At 45.5% G+C, this 19,710-nt stretch overlaps 1 protein-coding gene across 1 annotated transcript in view; it reads right to left on the minus strand.

The window, feature by feature from the left end:
- Positions 1–19,710, minus strand: part of LOC108936528 (cadherin-4-like) — a 276,665-nt gene that overhangs the window by 12,998 nt on the left and 243,957 nt on the right. Inside the window, exons 5-8 of the mRNA XM_018755940.2 lie at positions 12,148–12,303; positions 7,174–7,318; positions 3,589–3,761; positions 625–762 (exon numbers count right to left, since the gene is read on the minus strand). Coding sequence (XP_018611456.2) covers positions 625–762; positions 3,589–3,761; positions 7,174–7,318; positions 12,148–12,303 — 612 coding nt within the window. The remainder of the gene's footprint in view (positions 1–624; positions 763–3,588; positions 3,762–7,173; positions 7,319–12,147; positions 12,304–19,710) is intronic.

Genomic DNA, 19,710 nt, shown 5'->3' on the forward strand with positions numbered 1-19,710 from the left:
AGCTGCTGTGGGCACCATCACCGCAGGAGACCGGCGTCTGCCCAGGCCTGCCCCTGAGCTGTGGGTGGGAAATAAGTATTGGTGAAGCCACAGCTGCCCCCGTCTCCAGCAGCAATTAGTCTGGCGTGCCAGATGCCGTTCTGTATGTGGGTGTTTCGTGGGGGGGTGATGGATGAATGGAACCTGTGGCTCACCACGTACGCAGCAATTGGCCGTGTCACGCAGCGCAATGCTGGACCTGCTCTCCCTACTCTCCCTACTCTTCTCCCGCTATGTTGACATTACGACGATGGGGCCATTTTCCAGTCGCTCCATTGTCGCACCAGTAACCAATCCACCTGACCAGATCACCCGAACGGTCTCTGTATACTGTAAGGTGGCATGTCAAACATGCGCACAACCCTGCTCCTGCTGCCTTGAGCCAAGTAAGTATCCTGAATTGACACAGCAAAAAATGACCAGGTGTACACATGGGCAGCGTGAGACCGATAAGAACTTATCGTCTTTCGTTTACAAGTCGAGGTACTTGCCGCACGCACGGAAGACGGCGCGCACGGTCCAAAGTGCCCTCTTTCCCCTTGGGGTTCTACCACCCCCCACACACTTGCTCGCTCAGCTACTCACCGTTTTGCTGGTAAACTCCGGCGGGTTATCATTGACGTCGGTCACAGAAATCAGGGCAGTAGCTGTGTTGGACAGTCCGAAGTTCAGGTTGCCCTCCATGTCCGTGGCCTGGACGATGATTGTGTACTGGGACACTTTCTGCAAGGGATACCAGCCCCAGCAACATAACAAAAGATCTGCGTTCAGTTCCGCCCATTCACGAACACATCGATGCACAATTAAATAAATGAGCACAAAGGTCAGGGTATAAAGTACAATAAAGCTTCGGAATCAAGGAGGGAAAGGTTTCTCTACCCCTGAGCTCTTTCTAAATACACCGGCTTCCTGTTTATCTAGGGCATTTTCACAGACAACAAAAGCATTTTGTTTATTTTTCTAAAATCTGTCTGTAGCACAACAAGTACGTTTCCTTTTCGCAATGACAAACGGTAATAAATAGAAGCAAAACAGAGTAGGAGTGTGAGGCTGAGATTAGTTCAACTCACTTCCAGCGTTCACAGCTCACGTTTAGTGTTCCTGAGCGCCAGCGATCATTAGCGAGACCGGTAACATTGCACACGTTCATGGAATGAATCGGAGAACGATCGTTACTGAACAGGAGCTTGCAGAGACGAAGCATTTTTATTCATCGTGACACCATGCAAGATTTTCCACACAATACGATCTGTCAATAAATCGAGACGTATCTGTATTATTGACTTTTCACGGATTTTGACTCGGTGATAAATGCAGCTTCGGAGTTACAAATAAAATCTGCTACGAACCGACTTCCTGTCCCAATTGCGAGGTTCAGTTGGGCAGCCGACACAATTAGAGTTTCCGTCCTGATTGAACCCACACAAGCTCCGCATCCATCTAAACAGGTGACACCAAAGCCAGGTTTTCAAGAGCCCGTATTTTGGACGGAGACACACAGTTTCGTCAGTTACGTGCGCTTAACTACAGAACTAACTGCAGCTTCTAGTTCCAGAAGGACAGCTTCTGTTACACCTTCACCGCAGCTGGCCCTGCACTTAACCCACAATTACTCTCATTATACATCCAGGCAGGAAAAGTGCAAGCTGCTCTCGGTGAAGCCATCTGCTAAGCAAATAAATAATGTAAAGCAAAGTGTAACGCGAGAGCTGTGACGGATGGGAGGGGGTTATGAGTAAGAGGCCCGTTTATTACTGCCTAACGGGGGTCTTGTCAGGTCTGCGCCGCCGCGAGATCATCCATCATTTTAATAGTAGCACTGGCACTTTAAAAAGGAACTAGACTGCACACATTCTCAGCAGTGACGGACTTTTACAGTGCCACGTGATGCAGGAAATGCCTTACGATTCTGGCAACCCGACCACCTTCACAAACAAGCTGGTTGGGAGATGACGAATATGCATTTGACAGGTTTCCGAAAGCGCACTCCTTTAGTGGTATCCATGACACTAACTGCTACCTGGCACCGCTGTCCATGGTACTATATCTGCATTCCTGCACCACTGTCCTTGCCATACAGCTATAGTACATGAAAATACTTTGTAAGACTATTATTTAATGGGCTAAAAAAAATTAAAAACAAATAAAAATTGATTCTCAGCAAACATTCAATGCCAATTGTTGACCAATTTATCCCATAAACATGGGTAACAGCTGTCAATGCTATGGAAGTGAGGTGAATTAAGGCGGTCCCTCTCCTTTCTGCTTTGGTGCTTTACTGAGATTTGTTGACTGGGTTGGTCGCCTTCGTTCTGCGATAAAAAATTAATCAAAAGAAAGTGAAAATGCAATCAAAAATACATAACGGAAAGAAAAATTTTTCAGACTCCTTCCAAATTCACAACAAATTGTAAAATTACAAGTTAGGGTATTTCACATCAGATTTGAACAATACCCCCAGGTTCCTTTAAAGCAGGTAGTATTATTGTGATCAAAACAACGATGGCCGAGCTGGGCGCGCCTGCAGCAATGCATTCTGGGAAGTCCGAGGGCTGAATGTCAACCCTAGGGCTGGCTTCAGCGAAGGTTGTTTCCACCAGTTAGATCTCCCCACTGTCTCATTGGTCAAGGTAAAAACAACAAACCAGTGACTGACCGAGCTTTGATGACGTATCTGCATCTAAAGTGAATTGCCAGTCGTTGCTGCACTTTGAGTTGTGCGTCACTTTGGCGAAAAGTATTGCAGAAATGAATAAATATAAATTTAATTACTTCTGCAGACGCTCGGCCTCAGAATCCGCCAGATTTAATCCCTGACAGCGAACGACCTAATGAAACATCTAAATAAAGAATTTATGGCTAAAGACCCTTTGACAGGATGGCGCCATAACCGCTGAGGGGTTACGCAACAACCCCAAGACTAATGTGCGTGTTTACGATCGTGTGCGAAGTAGCGGCAGATGGAGGCCGAGGCACAGAAGCCCTGTGTGAGCATCATCAAACACAGGCTGCCGTGCGTCTTCATTTGTGCCTCAACAGCTCTGCGGAGGGACAGAACCCACTTACTACAGTACTAGCAGAGCGTCCGCACATTACTGTTATTATTCACACTACTGACTTACCCATTTGTGGAGCCGGGTAATGCAGGGTAAATACTTTGATGAAGGGCATCACAGCAGAATAGGATTTAAAGCAAAAAACATCAGACCGCAAAGTTACAACCCATTGTCCTCACGCGCACGAGTGTGTGTCACAACTGCGTTTCTGTGGGTGTTGTGCATCGTGAAGGCCCTCTCCTAGCACACACTTCTGCGCGTGCTCCTCTGTCGGTTGCCCACGAGCCGCAGCGATTACACCGTCACACATAGGGTGGTTCAAAGACATCTAGGCACCGCAGAGCTTTTCTTGCAGACACACAACTGCGCATATACTGGGAATATAAAGTTCAATAGAAGATAATCAACAGAATATATTAGGATAAAAGTATGCTTTCCCTTATTCTTATTTTACATGCTACCCAATCACGGCCGCTGCCTGTTGAACTCTGACCTCGCGGTCCAGGCCGGCAGCCATGGTGACGATGTCGCCCGTCTCACTGTTGATGGTGAACATGTTGGGGATGGGGCTGTGGGGCGACTGTGACAAAATGCGGTAGCGCACCATGCCATTGGCCGTTGTGTCGTCGTCGGCGTCATTAGCCGTCAGGCTCATCACGTAGGTGCCTGGGGGTGCGGGGAGCGGAAGGGTAGGAAGAGCAGTCAACGTTAAACAGAAAAGCACAACCACAGGTTTGGTATCAAACACATTAACACACACAAACTGGCTAGAGGTAACGGATGGTGAGGGGCAAAGAGAAGAAGCCTGAGCTCGGTCACTTCCACATTCCGCTCCCACTCCCATCGCTCTCGGCCTGTTGCTTCAGTTGGTCACGCCTGAATTATGGGTAAACAAAGCCTCATCAGAGCAGTAACAGAAGGGGCCATTTTTTCATTGTACAGGAGAGCCCTACTTCTCCAGGAGATGGGCAGGCACACAGCGAGCCAAATAGAGGAGTTAGATGAATTACAATTAGAGGGGAGGGTTACACATATACAATTAAATTTAATTCTAATAGAGCTCGTAGAACATATAGACATATGGATAGAAAACAGAACATATGGACATATAAAGAAAGGTTAGGGGGACACGGAGTCCAAGTGAGACAGAGAAGGAGGCGGCGGCAGCGAAAACAGAAAGAGAGTGTACAAGCACAGCTGCAAGAAGCCCGTGAAACTCAGAAGGTGGAAAATTGGTTAGTACTTCGACACACACAGACACACACGCATTCATTCGGCTTCCCTTTCCAACACTTAATCTTCATTTTCCGTCAGGAGTATCTTTTATGCTTTTATGGTTCGGAATGCGATAGCAGACACCATGAACAAAGAAAGGAAATATGCTTTAAAAAGAGGGCGCTTTTCGGGCTGCGCTCGGAGTGTGCGGATGGTTCGGCGCTGCCCGTCCGACGAGGGCGGCGGGGGGTTATTTATGTGAGGAGACTGTCCGCGGCAGGTCAGTCCTGCAGATGCGGGAAGCAAATCAATTTTTCAGCCAACGCTGAGCAGCCCCTTTAGTCCATTAAATTGACAAATATGCACCCTGCGTTCCCCTCTGCCGTGGCCGGCCTCTTCGAGCGCTTAACCCACCCGTGGCCGACCCTCCACAAGACCTCCTGGAGACAAGGCAGATGTTCTCTCCTCCATTGTGTCATTGGGGTTGAAAGGGCTATGTCCATTGCCACTGGGATTGAGTCCATCTGTCTGGTTGCTGCTCATCATCATCATCATCATCTTCTTTTCCCCCCAAACTTGTCCAAGCATCGTTTTTCGAGTGAATCCAAGTTCACGAATCATCAATTTTCAAAGAAACAAACATTTTTCACTTTATTCATTTGAAATTGCATTTTATTCCCATTTATCTATTTTCCAAAATTTGTTTTGTTTCAGGCCACACTCAACATGTTAACTCAGAGAGCTATAGATAGGAGTTAAAAAAAAAAAAAAAAAAGAAAAAAACACCTAAACCTAAGAGTGCAGGACCAGATTTGTTCAATTTACTTCCACAGTGTTTACAACTGATGTCTTGTCTTCAAGTGTCGGTGATCAGTAACATGATGTGGTCACATCATGTTTTGGGGACGAATCAGTGAAAGAATGACACCGAGTAGGAGTATGAGCAGACAATTTTTTTTTTTTTCTTTTACAGTTGTATTTCAAAGCTAATAAAGCTATTAAGTCTTACAAAGTGTTTTTATTACAGCTATATATAATGTTTTTACAGACTTGCATCTGTGAATAAATAAATCAAGTGATGTCTAAGATTTATAACCTTATAATGACTGTGACTTAATGGTACAAGCGACTTTGGAGTTGCAAAGATGGCAAGTTGCACACAACCGTTGGATTCCCATTGTGTTTATAAGGTGACGCAACAGGGTCCGGATTTTAGCAACGACCGAGTCGAGGCAACCTGGGATAAAGCAAAGTAAGCCGACTCGAGGGTACGAAAACCGTACCCCCGCAGCCGACCTGGCAGCGGTGAAGTCACAGGTCTGCGTGTTGTGTGTTTATATCCGGAGCTCAAATGCCAGGGCAGCTGCCAGGTGTGACCCCCAGACAGCAGTTTTGAGCCTATAATCTACACAGGGAGGACAGTCCTCTATCAAAGCTACAAACGGATGTCACCGTGAGTCCCGATCAATACGGTGCGTTCAGCTTCCTCTGAGACATGTTCTCCCTCATAATTAACTTCCATGTAGGAGACACACAGCGGCTCATCGACTGGCCCCCCCAGGGTCCCCATCGTTTCTAATGAGAATCGACGATCCTGCAGTGCCAGCACCGCTAGAGGGCCCCACCCAGCATCCTTCAGGGGACCAAGTGGGGTGGGGGTGGGGTCCAGCTCTCCTTCAAGTGCAAAGGGCCCCGGGCGAATGTCCAATTAAAAGTGCGAATGCAACAAACCACCCGACCAACGAGCACACTGCAGCCAATATGTCGCTCTGGGATCTACTACAGTAAACAGTGGGTTTCCTAACTTAAATCACTTTGGAATTTGCCAAAGGTAAGACACAGGTTTACTACAGCAAACTGTTTTGGGAATCGCTACAAGTAAACATTAAGTCGCTGTGGGATTCGGTGCAGGTAAACTCTGGACTTGTTTCAGTGAGTCATTCTGGGATTTAGTACAGGTAAACAATAAGCTGTTTGGGGATTTACTACAGGTAAACAAGGAGTCAGTCTGTGATTAGCGGCTGGAAACAGAGGGTTTGTTACAATGAGTCACTCTGGGATTTGTTACAGGTTAACTGCAGATTTACTGCAGTGAATCGCACTGGGATTTGTCTACAAAAAAAAAAAGAAAACTGCGGACTTCACCGTCATCAATGGCTTTGCCAGAAATAGCGCCACCGCCTGGATCGGCAAATCAGTTTTCCCTGCGAACGGTGATTACAGAAGCTCGCCCTTTCAGGGACTTCGTCTCCTTCCTTCTCCTCATTACCATCATCATCATCATCACTATCCTCATTATTATAACATCACTGTGACTGCAGTCACTAGCGATAAATATAATTATCATTCTCATAAGCTGACAGTAAAATACCTGTAATATATCTAATTTGCATCATCATTACATAATCATTACTTTTCCCACAATTAACGGACTCATCGTTATCTACCTGATCCCCATTATCACGAACTACTATAAGCAGCACCATGGCACAACATCATTATGACCAAATCATAATCATCACCGGACCTTACCATAATTACTACCACCAGATTTTCTTCATCATTATACTACAACTAACCTGATTTTCACCACCAAAAAAAAAAAAAAAAAAAGGTGTAATCATTAGCACATTATCACCAGTGACAATAACTATAATGAGTACAGTTTCATCATAATTTTAATTACCACATTCTTATCATGATTATCACCATAATCACTGTCATCACTACCACATTATCATGATCACCATCATCCTTATCATCGCTGACAATATTATGAACGTTACCATAATCACCATCAGCGTCATCGTCACTATAACGATGTTCATCATTGTTCATCCAAACTGCCGCTCCCCGCACCCACCTGGCCTGGTGCCCTCGTTCACGGAGCCATTGTAGACCTGGTTGCGGAACTCGGGGCGGTTGTCGTTCATGTCGATGACGTAGATGTAGAGGTCAATGGGGTTCTCCACCTTGTTGCCATTCATGTCCACCGCGTGGGCTCTCAGCTGTAGCCGTGGGGGAGACAGCCGAGTCAGGGAGAGGGTGAGTCCCGAAGCTGGGAGTTGCCCCCACTGGACAGAAATCACCACACCGGATGCGTCTGATGAAATCACGAAATCTAAAGATAAAAGTGTCCCATGGTACAACGTGGAAAATGCATTCGCATCTCTGACAAAGCATCAAAAGAGCCGCAGTAAAATGCAGCCAGTGGCACGAGGGGGTTAAGCGGAAGGTGCGAGCTAAAGAGTTTGAGGTTTCAGGAACTGCGTCATCATGTCTTTGGAGGAAACTGTCCACCGAGCAACGGAATAATGCAAACATCTCAGATTAAAGAGTTGGGACAGCAGGTGGCAGAGTGGGTTACACTTGCTGACTTGCACTCAAAGAACTCAGGTTCAAACCCCACCTCCTGCTGGAGTACCCTTGACAAGGCGATAGAGTAGAAATTACCCTTCTGCATAAACAGTACTATGTAAAGAGCACCCAAACAGAATAGGAATGTAACACTGCCTTAATTCAACTCGCTTCCATGGTGTTTACAACTCATGTCTGGTGTTCCCGAGTGTCGATGATCGATACGAGGAGGAACGCTGCGCATGTTTGTGATACTGAGGGCGTGGAATCAATGTATTTTTCAGCCATCTTAGTTCTGATTTTAACATAGCTTGATCTTAATGAAAATATTGGAATAAGAAGTATTACAAACTATGGGATTTTTTTCTTTTTTTTTTTTTTTACAGATCATAATCTCTGAGCAAATTAAATGCATTATTAAGCTTTTACTGGCTGTGACAGAGGTGAAACGGACTTGATTTAAAAGCAGACTTCCACAGACAACTGTTCCGAAACGGAAGAGCCTGCGTACATCGCTGTGAAAACCAGAATACTGTGTTCCGTCAGAAGAAATAAGGAGGGAGAAAGAGGGAGCGATTCTGCATTGGCGAGACAACAGAAGACAGAGGGATGGAGAGAGAGCTAGCAAAACAAAGAGAGAAGGAAAGAGAGAAAAGACTGAAGGGGCAAGAGAGGTATAGATGCGAGATCAGAGGGAGAGCACTGGCGTGCGTGCGTGAGGGAGGAAAAAAAATATCGCCAAGTGCACTACAGCCAGTCCGAGTCACCTGCCCCCAGTACAGCCATTCGTCTCCAGCCTCCACCGAGCTTTGGAGCGTGACGTTCTCTGTCCCCCAGAAGCCCCAGCTCCCAGCGGTCAAGTCTCTTCATTCCTCTTCTTAAAGATGAACGGATTACACACGAGTATGTGTTTGGTGTGTGTGTGTGTGTGTGTGTGTGTGTGTGTGTGTGTATATCACGTGTCTGCAGCACGTCTTCTGTATGATCAGTACATCGCTTTGGACAAAAGTGTCTGCAAAATGAATAAATGTAAACATAAATGAGTGAGTGTGTCAGTAAAGAATGAGGACAAACAGTACATCATCTCCTGGTGTATGGCAGCAGGGGGCTCTCTGGCTGAAATATCAGCATGAATGTGGATGTACATCCTCACAGTGATTAGCGCTTAATGACGTTCAACTGTAACGGCGGCTTCAAAATAAAAAAAAAAAAAACAAATCACAGGTATTTTTGACCCATAAAATCATTCTCTAGTTTCCCATTCTGTGAGCCTGTCCGTCAGCACCCACTTTGTTTTACAGGCACGACGGCTGTGTGCATGGAATAACAACGGATTGTGCAGGGGGTTTCCTCCACACCGTGCAGAAGAAATGCTGCAATGTTTCCACAATTATTCTTCAACAATGGTTGCATCGCAAATACGTCTTATTGACGGCAATGGATAAAGGAAAAGCGAACTAATGCAATTCACGCTACTCGGCTGTTAAGATGACTATTCACACACGTTGTAGGCCATGTGTAAATTAATAGTTAACCCTTACATACCTGGTGCTTTTCTCCAAGGTGACTTGCAATGTTAGGTTTGTACGTGAAGGTAATCAGTGTATACAGTGGTGTAATCTGTTCTGTACCCATTCACGGTAAAAACTTTGATCACGAGCACATGGGTAGGAGAGAAGAGTAGAACTAACACCCTTCAGATTGCAAGGAGACAACACCAACCACTATGTCCCTCGGAAAGAGGATGTTCTCAGTAACTGAGCAATTATTTTTCTTTGCAGTTTTTGAAGGCACTGAGAAGCATAAAGGCCTGATGAGCTTCTTACTGAAGAAAACAGGAAAACACACACACACACAGAGTCTATACCTGTTTCCATGACATCACAGTTTCCGCAGGTCACAAGAGGCCAACTCCCACAGGAGTGTCACACATACTGGCAAATAATGCAACTGAAAAGATGCAGTTGTGGCTTCCATTATTACTGTTGTTAATCTGCCGTCATCTCACCATTACTGTTCTGGGACATGTACTATTGGGTTGCTATGGCAACAATATCAAGGAAATCCATACAACAGTAATAAATTACCTTCTATTCAAAGCCATATCTCTGTACTCCTCTCCATTCTGAAACCACTGTAGTCTGGAAAAATCTGTTAAATTCACCTATTGATTTTTCACATTTGGAGATTTTGAAACACCCCGCCCCAAAGTTGTAAAAAAAAAAAAAAAAAAAAAAATATTTCAGATCTAACGAGATAAAACTGTGCTATAAAGTATAGATAAGCATGGATATGTAATTGTTAGTGTGAATATAAATTCCGCCCGGTTCCACATCCATCTTTCTAGGAGTCGGCTCATTATTCCTTTGCTGTCGGATTGTATGCGAGCGTTCAAACTTCCCCTCACGGCGGCTTTCTGTATACAAACCTGAGGAGAGAAAACAAACGTGGACAAAACAAACACATGGCGCTCGCTCTACCATTCAGCCTCGCGACCTGAATGCAGTCAGAATAGAAAAGCTGATGAAACCCACCAGTTGGAGTTGGAAAAAACAGACGGACAGACTTGCGGAAACCCTTCCTACGCAGTGCCGGAGGGGAAGAGACCGCAGGAGTATCGGAGACGGAGAATTAATTATTACTGCGGCTGACCGATTGCTTAGTGTTATACTTTCATCCATCCATCCATCCATTTTTACGGGGAGGCTTCTTGTGAAACACTTCAACTACTGCAGTAGTGCAACACGGTACAAGCCAGCGCAAAAGTGCAATAGGCACAACCGCCTGTTGGTGCGCTCTCAGCCCAGGCTCTCCGCAGTCTCAATCCCGCCTTCGCGGTATCGCTTCTGGCTCGGATCCCTCTCTCTTGTTAGCGAGTCGAGCGCCAGCTGTGCCGAGTCTGTGCGAGGTGGGTCATACACTCAGCCGGTGGCGAGGAGACCAGCGGGACGTCACCCTGTGTTGGCGACGCACCGCATTTCTTCCTCCTTTGTCAGCTTTAACTCCTTATGTTTGGATTTGTGCCCGGAAATACTACAGGCACTAGCTGATCCCAGTCGGGGGCTGGGAAAAGCCTCCAGCAATCTGCAAATTAGTCCACATTTAACAATCTGCGATTGGTTTATTTCAATAGGGCACGGGTTGGTGGCGACACACGAACCTCAAGGCTACCGGAGAGTCGAGGGTTCAACGGACGGACGCGCGGTGACGACCTGTTTAACGTCAGTGACTAGTTCGGGGGTTTTGAGCCGAGGGCCACTTTCCACCTGTGTTCAAATCTCCCCGCTTTCAGTAGCTACGGAACAATGGAAGATGAACCACATTTGGGTTACCGTGTACCATGCATCGAGACACCACAGGACACCACGCCGTCGTTAGGGCGGAAAGCGGGAGGAGGAAGAGCGTGGCGCCGCAGTGATTTCCACACAAAGAGACGTTTCCCCTCACCTGTTGACGGCGCCAAGGGACAAAAGTAAAGCCTGAACACTTGCTACATCTTCATTACGGGGACAATCAGCTGCTCGCCACCGAAAACGGCGCAGACGACAAAAAGTAGGCCGCTTCAGTCATTTACAAACTTGGCATCCATGTGAGAATGTAACCTCCGAGCAGTCTGCTGCCCGCATCTTTTGTTTCGGAGTCGATACACCGTTTACCGCAGCTGCTGTTTCGCAGCAGGATGACGTGTTACAGGCGCTGCGGTGACGGGCAGGGACACCGGCGAGATGGGCCCGACAGGTTTTCGGAAAAAGAGATGCGTGAAATCATCATCCTTCGCGTCCTACGGGTCAAACTATGAATGAAGAAAAGGTTTATCTCATGACATTTTTTTATAGTCTTACACAACATATTTCATTGCATTCCCATTTAATTGGGAGCATTGTATAACTACACATCCACGTCTTTAACAGCTCTCCACACATACCCCTGCACACGGTAAAGACCTAGCGTCACACACACACACACACACACACACACACACACACACACACACACACAGACACACACACACACACACAGACACACACAAGCTGTCATGAAGCTGATTACCTAAACATTAAGTTCCCTTGGAAAAAGGTGTCAAATAAATATAGAATTATAATAACTTTCAGCTTTAACAGATATCTTTAAGAAGTGAAATTCTGAAGTGCTGAGCCGTTCCATGGGTTCTCGTATGTGCCATGAAGTGACCCGTATTTACCAAATATCTGTCTAGCCCGTGTTTTTACCCAATGTGACTTAGAGCATTAGATTTTTACTACTTACAGTAATTTACTCATATATGCAGCAGGGTAATTTCTCCTATATCAAGTGTACTACAGCAGGAGGTGGGATTCAAACCCAGGTCATTTCAGCACAAGGCATAGCTCTAACCGCACCACTACTTTTTATCTCAAAACCAGTAATAAAGTGCGCGTGGAAAATGCTCCTTTACCACGGCTTTTGCGCTAAGCGGGATGTCCAGTGTGGAGAAACTCACGTGGTAGGAGGAGCGCTCCTCTCTGTCCAACGGGCGAGTCACAAACATCTTCCCCGCCACAGGGTCGATGCTATATACCTCATTGGGAGGCTGATCGGCTCCCGCTCCCGTGATGCTGTATCGGATCTGGATGTCCCGGTCCTGGTCCGAGCGGATCTGCGGAGTGGGGGAGTATAAATATCCGGTCAGAGGATCAGAGGACAACACGTATGGAATGTTATGATAAAAACCACTTATTATCAACCAGTTATTACTTTTTGCACATTTGCATTTCATTTAGTGCATCATACACTGTACTTAAGTGTGAACATATGGCAAAAACACACAACACAACATTTATTTCCATACACAGCGCTGTCCTGAATACCGACTCAGAGCACAAGGTGTCGGACAAAACAAATGACAAACCATCACAAATCACTTCAGCAGACACTTTATTTACACACACACACACACACACACACACACACACACACACACACACACACACACACACAATACATACTAAAGTAACAAGTGCAACTAAACATTGAAAAAAGACAAGTGAACAAACTGATAAATATCACATGTAATAGTTAACTTGTACTTTACAGTGCTGAAGTGGCACGTGGGAACAGACAAAACACACACGAACGTACACACGTATGTTGCGTCCATGCATTAAAAAAGCAAACACACAGTGCAAAATGTGAACTAAGTGTAAACACACACACACACGCAAACATATGCGCATATGTGTCACGAAGACACCCACACGCTCGGCAGCCTCGCCACCCTCAATGCCTTCCAATAGGAAGGGAGGAAGGGAGGCAGAGAGCACGAGACTCCCCTCTGCAGACTGTGGATCCCTGCGGGGGCAGTGGAGCTCATAGCTGCCAGTTATTCACGTCCTCGGAGGGAAGGAATCACGCAGAACAGATGCGATGCCGACAGGACGTTTACGTTGCATTAATTAACAGTCCCGCTTTTCTCTCTTGTACATCCAAACACGCCCCCGCAGCCTGGCACTTCTTGGTTTCCGAAGAGAGGAGAGCGCGTGCGGCACATGAGGGATTGGGATGCGTCTCTCAAATCTCCATGAAGCTTGCTCAGATGTTCCACTGCATTTCTGCAAGCTTAGCGCCCTCTGCCATTGCCACGTCTGGAGTTTGGATGGATGGTCAGACAGGTCTCATCATAACCGTACCAACAGGCCTAAAGCCATTTGTCTTCAATTTTGCCTTAACCACTACACACTGTCTGCTTTCCTGGGTGATGTTTCCTATGTTCTAATCATCATTCCTTTGGGCTCATTTCTATCCCATCAGATGAGCCACATCATCAGTCATGTTTCTTACGCAAAATGGGCCCCACTGGTCACCTCTACCTTTGGTGGGATGCAACCCTATGTCGACGACTCCATGCTGGGGTGCTCATCTTCCAACTAGCACCCTGATAATTCTAGAGAAGGGAGAACAGCCTTGACGTGGTCCACTTGCAAGCAATGACTGGGCATCACAAATCTCACACGCTTCCATTCAGACTGAAACGTGCCCCAGTGCTTCTGTTAGAGAGAGAGCTGTCCTACTGAGTATTACCCACCTAACTAGGACTTCAAACCAGGAACATGGCAAGCCTACTTTGGTTTATCACTGTGGAGGACCGATAAAGAGGAGCAATTCCTGCAATACTACAACACACAAGCAGAAGGAACTGGATTTGCACTCTCAAGGTTGCTGATTTACATCCCACTGGGGACCTTTTCATTTTGCTTAACCTGAATCTCTTCGCTAAAAAATCCTGCTGCAAAACATGGGCAAATTGTAAGCTCTGTAAGTCACTTTGGAAGAAAAAAAAAGGCATCTGCCAAGTATATGAATGGCCCTGTGGTGATTTTGATGCCAAATATGCTAGTCATGTAAAACATCACTGCAGGCCCTGGGATCGGAAATGGTGGAGGATAATTAGCGAGACGCAGGCTGGTCTGTCACACAAAATACTGTAGGCCACGGTTTATTCAATGTACCAATCTATTTCCTGCATACACAGTCATTTATTTTCTTTGAGTTTTCGGGGCAGCAAATGGATTTAACGGAAGAGAATTAATTCAAGCACCCCCGCTACCACGAGGCAGGAAGAATGATTACACAGTCGGCTGCAAAAACAATATTCCCCTTCCTTTGCAATTTTTTTTGCAGAAAGAGATGCTCAGAACCTGGCATAAAAATGAAATGACTTCAACCTGCATGATGCCACCATTTCTGCCCAAAGGCTGTCTGGTGGGGACATGATACCAGCTCCTAAATTTGTCTCTTTGTAGCAACTCAGCCTGCAACTACAGTGGCATCCCGAAAACACGCAATCTGATTCACCTGGACACATACAGTATTTAACAGGGGCTATAGCTCAAATGGGTTTTGCATTTTCACTTTCGTTCTGCATAACAGGAGAGTATGTTATGAGCACTTATACTGCATTTCACCCGAACTGCTCTAGTAAAAATATACAACAGTATAAACAGAAATTGTAAGCTGTTCTAGGTAAACGGATCTGATTAAAGCTTCCGAATTTTGCAGCAAAACAATCTTGCAGATTTCTACTCTACAAGACATTAGAATCCAATCCAATACAACTATACACTCACACTTGACTCTCCCTAATTCCTGGTGCAGGACATGGTAATGCCTCAGCCGGCCTCCTGCAACTCCCTCCTGGAAGTCTTATGGCTTCTGCAGATGATCCAGAATGCAGTGGCACAAGTTGCATTTCACCAGCCAACGAACTCCCATGTGTCTCAACTCATTATTTGTCCACTGTTTTCCTGTAGCTGCCCATGTCAAGTTCAAGACCTGTTATTCAGGTCCTGATCGGTCCCCAGAACCCTACAAGAGCACCGTGCTCCTCCACCTCAGGCTGCTTGATGTTCCCACTGCTAGGTTTTTGTCTGTTGACGCACTTCTGTTTGCTCTGAGCTGCGTATCCCTTTGGATAAAAACATGCTACAAATGAAAAGTAACTGTAAATGTAATGAACAAAAGTCTGACAACATCTTGATAACTTTCCACCTGCTCTCAGGTTTAGAGACTTAATCACTTCTCCACCTGTAGCCATGCTACCACTGCCCTTTACGCCCCCCATTCATGAACTGTGCCACATTTTGGGGCAGTCTTCTTCCCACTCCATTTTCTACAGTCCCATTCCTTGGTCACGTCTCTACTCCTCCCTTAAACAAACGCTCCTTAAATCGATAAATTAAATGAATTAAAACTGCCCGATTCTCAGAGTCCCTCACCTCCCTGGGGGAACCAGTGATGAATTGAGTGATTCTGAAGAGGGCTACTAATGAGAGTCGTTTTTTTTTCTTCCTTCTGCTTGTTAGAGTGTGAGAGAAGAAAGGTGGAAGATGGGATGTAAGAAATGTAACGTCTCCCGGCTCAGAGCAGACGCTGCTTAAATGACCTATTTGTAGTGGGATCAAAGCAATTTCCCTCATTACTGACAACTTGTCAGGTCTTAAAGGAGATCTTATCGTGGAGCTTAGCTAACCCTGAAAAGGAGGCCGAATCAAATGAGATGTTACACCATTTAACTCTCACGGGGGAACAACAAGACAGAAAACACTGGCAGAATACTGTGGAACTCAACTGCCCACCCATTTCTTAGCCATGTGTGATAACCCACCTTAGTGCACTTTAAATAACCTGTTATTTCCTTCCATTTCAAGATATACCTACATTTCTCAAACATCTTTGAAAATACAATGCATTCTCAGGCTGGAACTAGACGCTGATATTTGAAAGATTCCTGCAGACCTGTCAATTTCTAGAGATCTTCCTTTATCCATATCCTTTCTGCCCTACACCTACAGTAACTGATGATACCCAGTCTAGGGCTGTCATGAGGCAGCTGGTGAAGCTTTGCTGAGATGCCATCTGATTTGCTGCTCTGAGTTCTCTAGGTGTCACAGGAAACCACCCTTTACCTTAGGTGTTCCTGGTTCATCTGTCCATGCTCCACCTAATGGCAACCACAGGCCTGGGTACCATTTTTTCCCCCAGAACATGGTGGATCAAGCACACACTAAATTTTTCCTAACATTTCCTTATTTTTATGTCTGAACTTTCAACAGCACAAAGCCAAGTTTTGCAGGTAGCCTCACTGACATCCTCAGGCTCTGTGTAAGAAGGGATTGAAGTGTGAAGAATGACATGCCCACACTCATGTTCTCTAGAATTGTTTTTTTTTCCTTAAGTCACCATTTATGGTCCCAAAGAAGAGACTCTTGACCTTGGAAATTTTGTTTTGTGGTCCTTAGGAAGACCTGATGGAAACTGGTAAACTGAACTCTAGCAGTGTTTGTTGGTTAAATGCACCTGCCTGACTTTGGCCGAGAGGAAAGAAAGGAAATGCCTCTTCAGTGGAAATATAGGGTCGATGGGTTTGAAGCTGCAGGAAGTCCTTGCTGCGAGCATCATTGGCTTCGGGCAGACAATTCCAGCCCTAGGATATCAGATGAGTGGACCTTCTGGGAGCTGTTTGATCCCTCCTCGGTTCTCTCAGAATCATCCTTCTCAATTAAAAGCTAAATTTGCACTGAGGACAGGGCTGTTTAACAGAAGCGATTTGCAGTTCGTGCCAGAAGCAGGTCCATTGTGAGGAACAAAATGAAGCTAGCAAATACAACTGCTGTAACCACAGGGTCTTCTCAGTGGAGGTATCCTAACTCTTACCATCATGCAGTGACATTACGTGTGTGCGCATAACAAGTCTGCAGTTCTCCCAATATTAAAACAATATTTCCTCCTCTTTGCCTCCCTGCAGTTGCTCTGGTGTTTCTTAACTTGACCATCATTACATGGACAATTTCCATATTCAACAGAAGTTACTGCATCTGACATTTAGGCGGCGGTTGGCTGGTTCTCTTGTGAAAGGCAACTGCCGACGTTTAGGACTGATTCTTGATCAGATCTGTGTCCTCATTTCCCCACACTGGGGTGAGATCAAGTGATCAGCACCTCCCTAGGATGAGGTGTAGTAGGGTTTGCCCGGGAGCTGGGCGGCAGAATGCCATAACTCATCCAGCTGCAAAACTGGCACAACCCCTCAGCTCCAGGGACCTCGAATAACACTATCACATCGTTTTCCTATTATATCTCCTTCCTGTGTTCTCCCGTGCCGAGCCACTTATCTGTGACTTCTGTCCCGAATCACAGCTCTGCCTTCCCCTTGGTGCGGCATTCTATTGCTCTTCAACAAGCCTGCCAGCAATACTGTCGAGAAGGTGTTCTGTCTTCAACTGGCAGTATCTACATCTATGTGCACATCGCAGCCAGGCACACTACACACAGAAGTGTACAAAATGCTGCGCACTTCCATTAATATTGGTTTGCTGCTATACAGTAAGAACGATTGAAGCAACATGTCCAAGACGTCTAAAAAGGCCCTGGGTTCTAATCTCCACTCTTGCTGCAGTACCCTTGATCAAAGTAGTTACCCGGAAACAATTATATATATTAAAAGTTACCCTGTATAAATGGTAAATCACTCAATAAAAATCACTAAGTTCTATAAACTGGTAAATCATTGCAAAGAGCTTAACGTACAAACCCAACTTTGTAAATCTCTCCGGGAAAAGGTGTTAAATGAATAAATAACTAGTTTACACATATCCCATATGGCAAATATGAAGAATCAAAGTCTTTCATAGGAACAGGACTGACAAGACTGAGCTCTCTCTGAGATGTAGGATGATTCATTACATGGGTGGGATTCTCGCATCCTTTTCCTCTTATTAACCATAAGGAGGAAAGGGAGTGTTTTGGCACAGAGTGATGGGTTCGAGTTCACAGGCATGGAGGGAAAGCATAGTGTTGATTAACTGCGAGTTGGTGCATTGCAGGGTGGCGGAGTAAACAATTCACGTATGTTAATTAATGCTGGATGGACGCCACCATCTGCATCCCAGCCCTGCGCTCTGTCTTTTTCCTTGTGTTGCACTGATGCTTCAAAAAACATTACAAGAAATACTAAAACAAGAACACACATTTAAATTAATACATAAGGTGCCCTCCTTAATTTAGATTATTATACACTGGCTTCCCATCCTTTCCCTTGGGAAGACACTGTCCAGAGCAAAGTAAATTACCGTCTCGGAAGCTAAATTTAGTGGCTGAATTGTCTGTCTGCAGACCACACTGTCTAGACTTTCACGGGCTCTTTTGGGATGCGATCGATCGCCCTCCATCCAAAGCGCTTCAGTTTCCCTCTCTGGTGTAAAAGGAGCTGACAAAAGCATCTGAAGAGAAATAAACAGTTCGGGGTTAGTGAGGCGGGCCATGAAAGGGGAAGAGCTGTTGGTGGCGCGCGACTGAATCCGCTGCAAACCCATGAAACCCTTTCAAAGGGAGCATAATATGACATATCAACGATTCATTCTGAATTCACTGCAGAAGATTGGACCAATTAAACCAAATGTTAGAAACAGTAAGAGGTGACAAAGGGATCCTCTGTCTGACAGTGAAGCTGGTGCCAAGCAGTACAGATTTGTGGTCTACCCATGTTCAATGTTACGCCAAAGGGTGTTTCATGTTCAGAGGATCTCCAAGCATGGCACTTGTGATGAAAGCATCACTACCAACTGAGGTACACTTCCTCACCACGCAGAAAGTGAAAAGGGGGAAGGGCAAGGCAGCCATTAACATAGGCTAACAATTAAGTGACCAGATCAATGGATGGTCGTGTTCAGTTGATCGGATTATTAACTTTGACCAGTGCTTGTAGACGTGTGAGAAGTTCTGCTTTAGTGAACCTGTCCAGTCTAGCTGTGGCTCCACTGTGCAAGATCTTTACCTCTCAATCAGCGCTTTCAACAAAGCGGACAATGGTACTTTGAATATTAACAAAATACTCGTAACATAAATGCTGAGACTGGTGATCAACTCAACTTTTAAATCAAACTACACACAACATCTACCTTTGTTTTGCTGTGGCTGATGCGAAAATCTGCATGGGGTTGTATACCACACAGCATTACATGGATCCCCGTCAACATGCAGCCCCCAACATCCAGTGGCTTAACGGTTACGTGTGGTGGATTCTGGCAAGAAGGTGACTGAGCTTATACACAGCAGGCCAAAGCACTTCCACCACTGCTTCACTGAACGGGAGTTACACGTGAATAGTGTCATGAACCCTGAACTTTGCCACACATGCAGTCACTTTCCAAAAAAAAAAAAAAAAATTAAACCGGCAGTATGGAAACGCGTGTAAAGAAGAAATTCTGAGAAAAAAAAAATCTATTAGGCCAAAGAGCAACTATAAATGGAAGTTATTCGCAAAATGAATTACATTTCAAATTACTCCATAGCGGGGCAATGAAAAAGGGAAAAAAAAAAAATTCACTGTGAATAGCGAGTATTTTTCAAAATGATCCTAGCTTTCTCCTGACATGAACAATGGAATAAATTTCCTCCATCTCCTGCATGCAGGAGGAAGAATGGGGCGGATGCAGCCATTAGTGTGACACATAAAGAGGGCCACAGTTCCTGTTCCTCTTTGTGAATTCACTCAGCACATGCCCAAACG

The sequence above is a fragment of the Scleropages formosus genome, chromosome 24 (assembly GCF_900964775.1).
Source record: "Scleropages formosus chromosome 24, fSclFor1.1, whole genome shotgun sequence".
NCBI classification, from domain to species: domain Eukaryota; kingdom Metazoa; phylum Chordata; class Actinopteri; order Osteoglossiformes; family Osteoglossidae; genus Scleropages; species Scleropages formosus.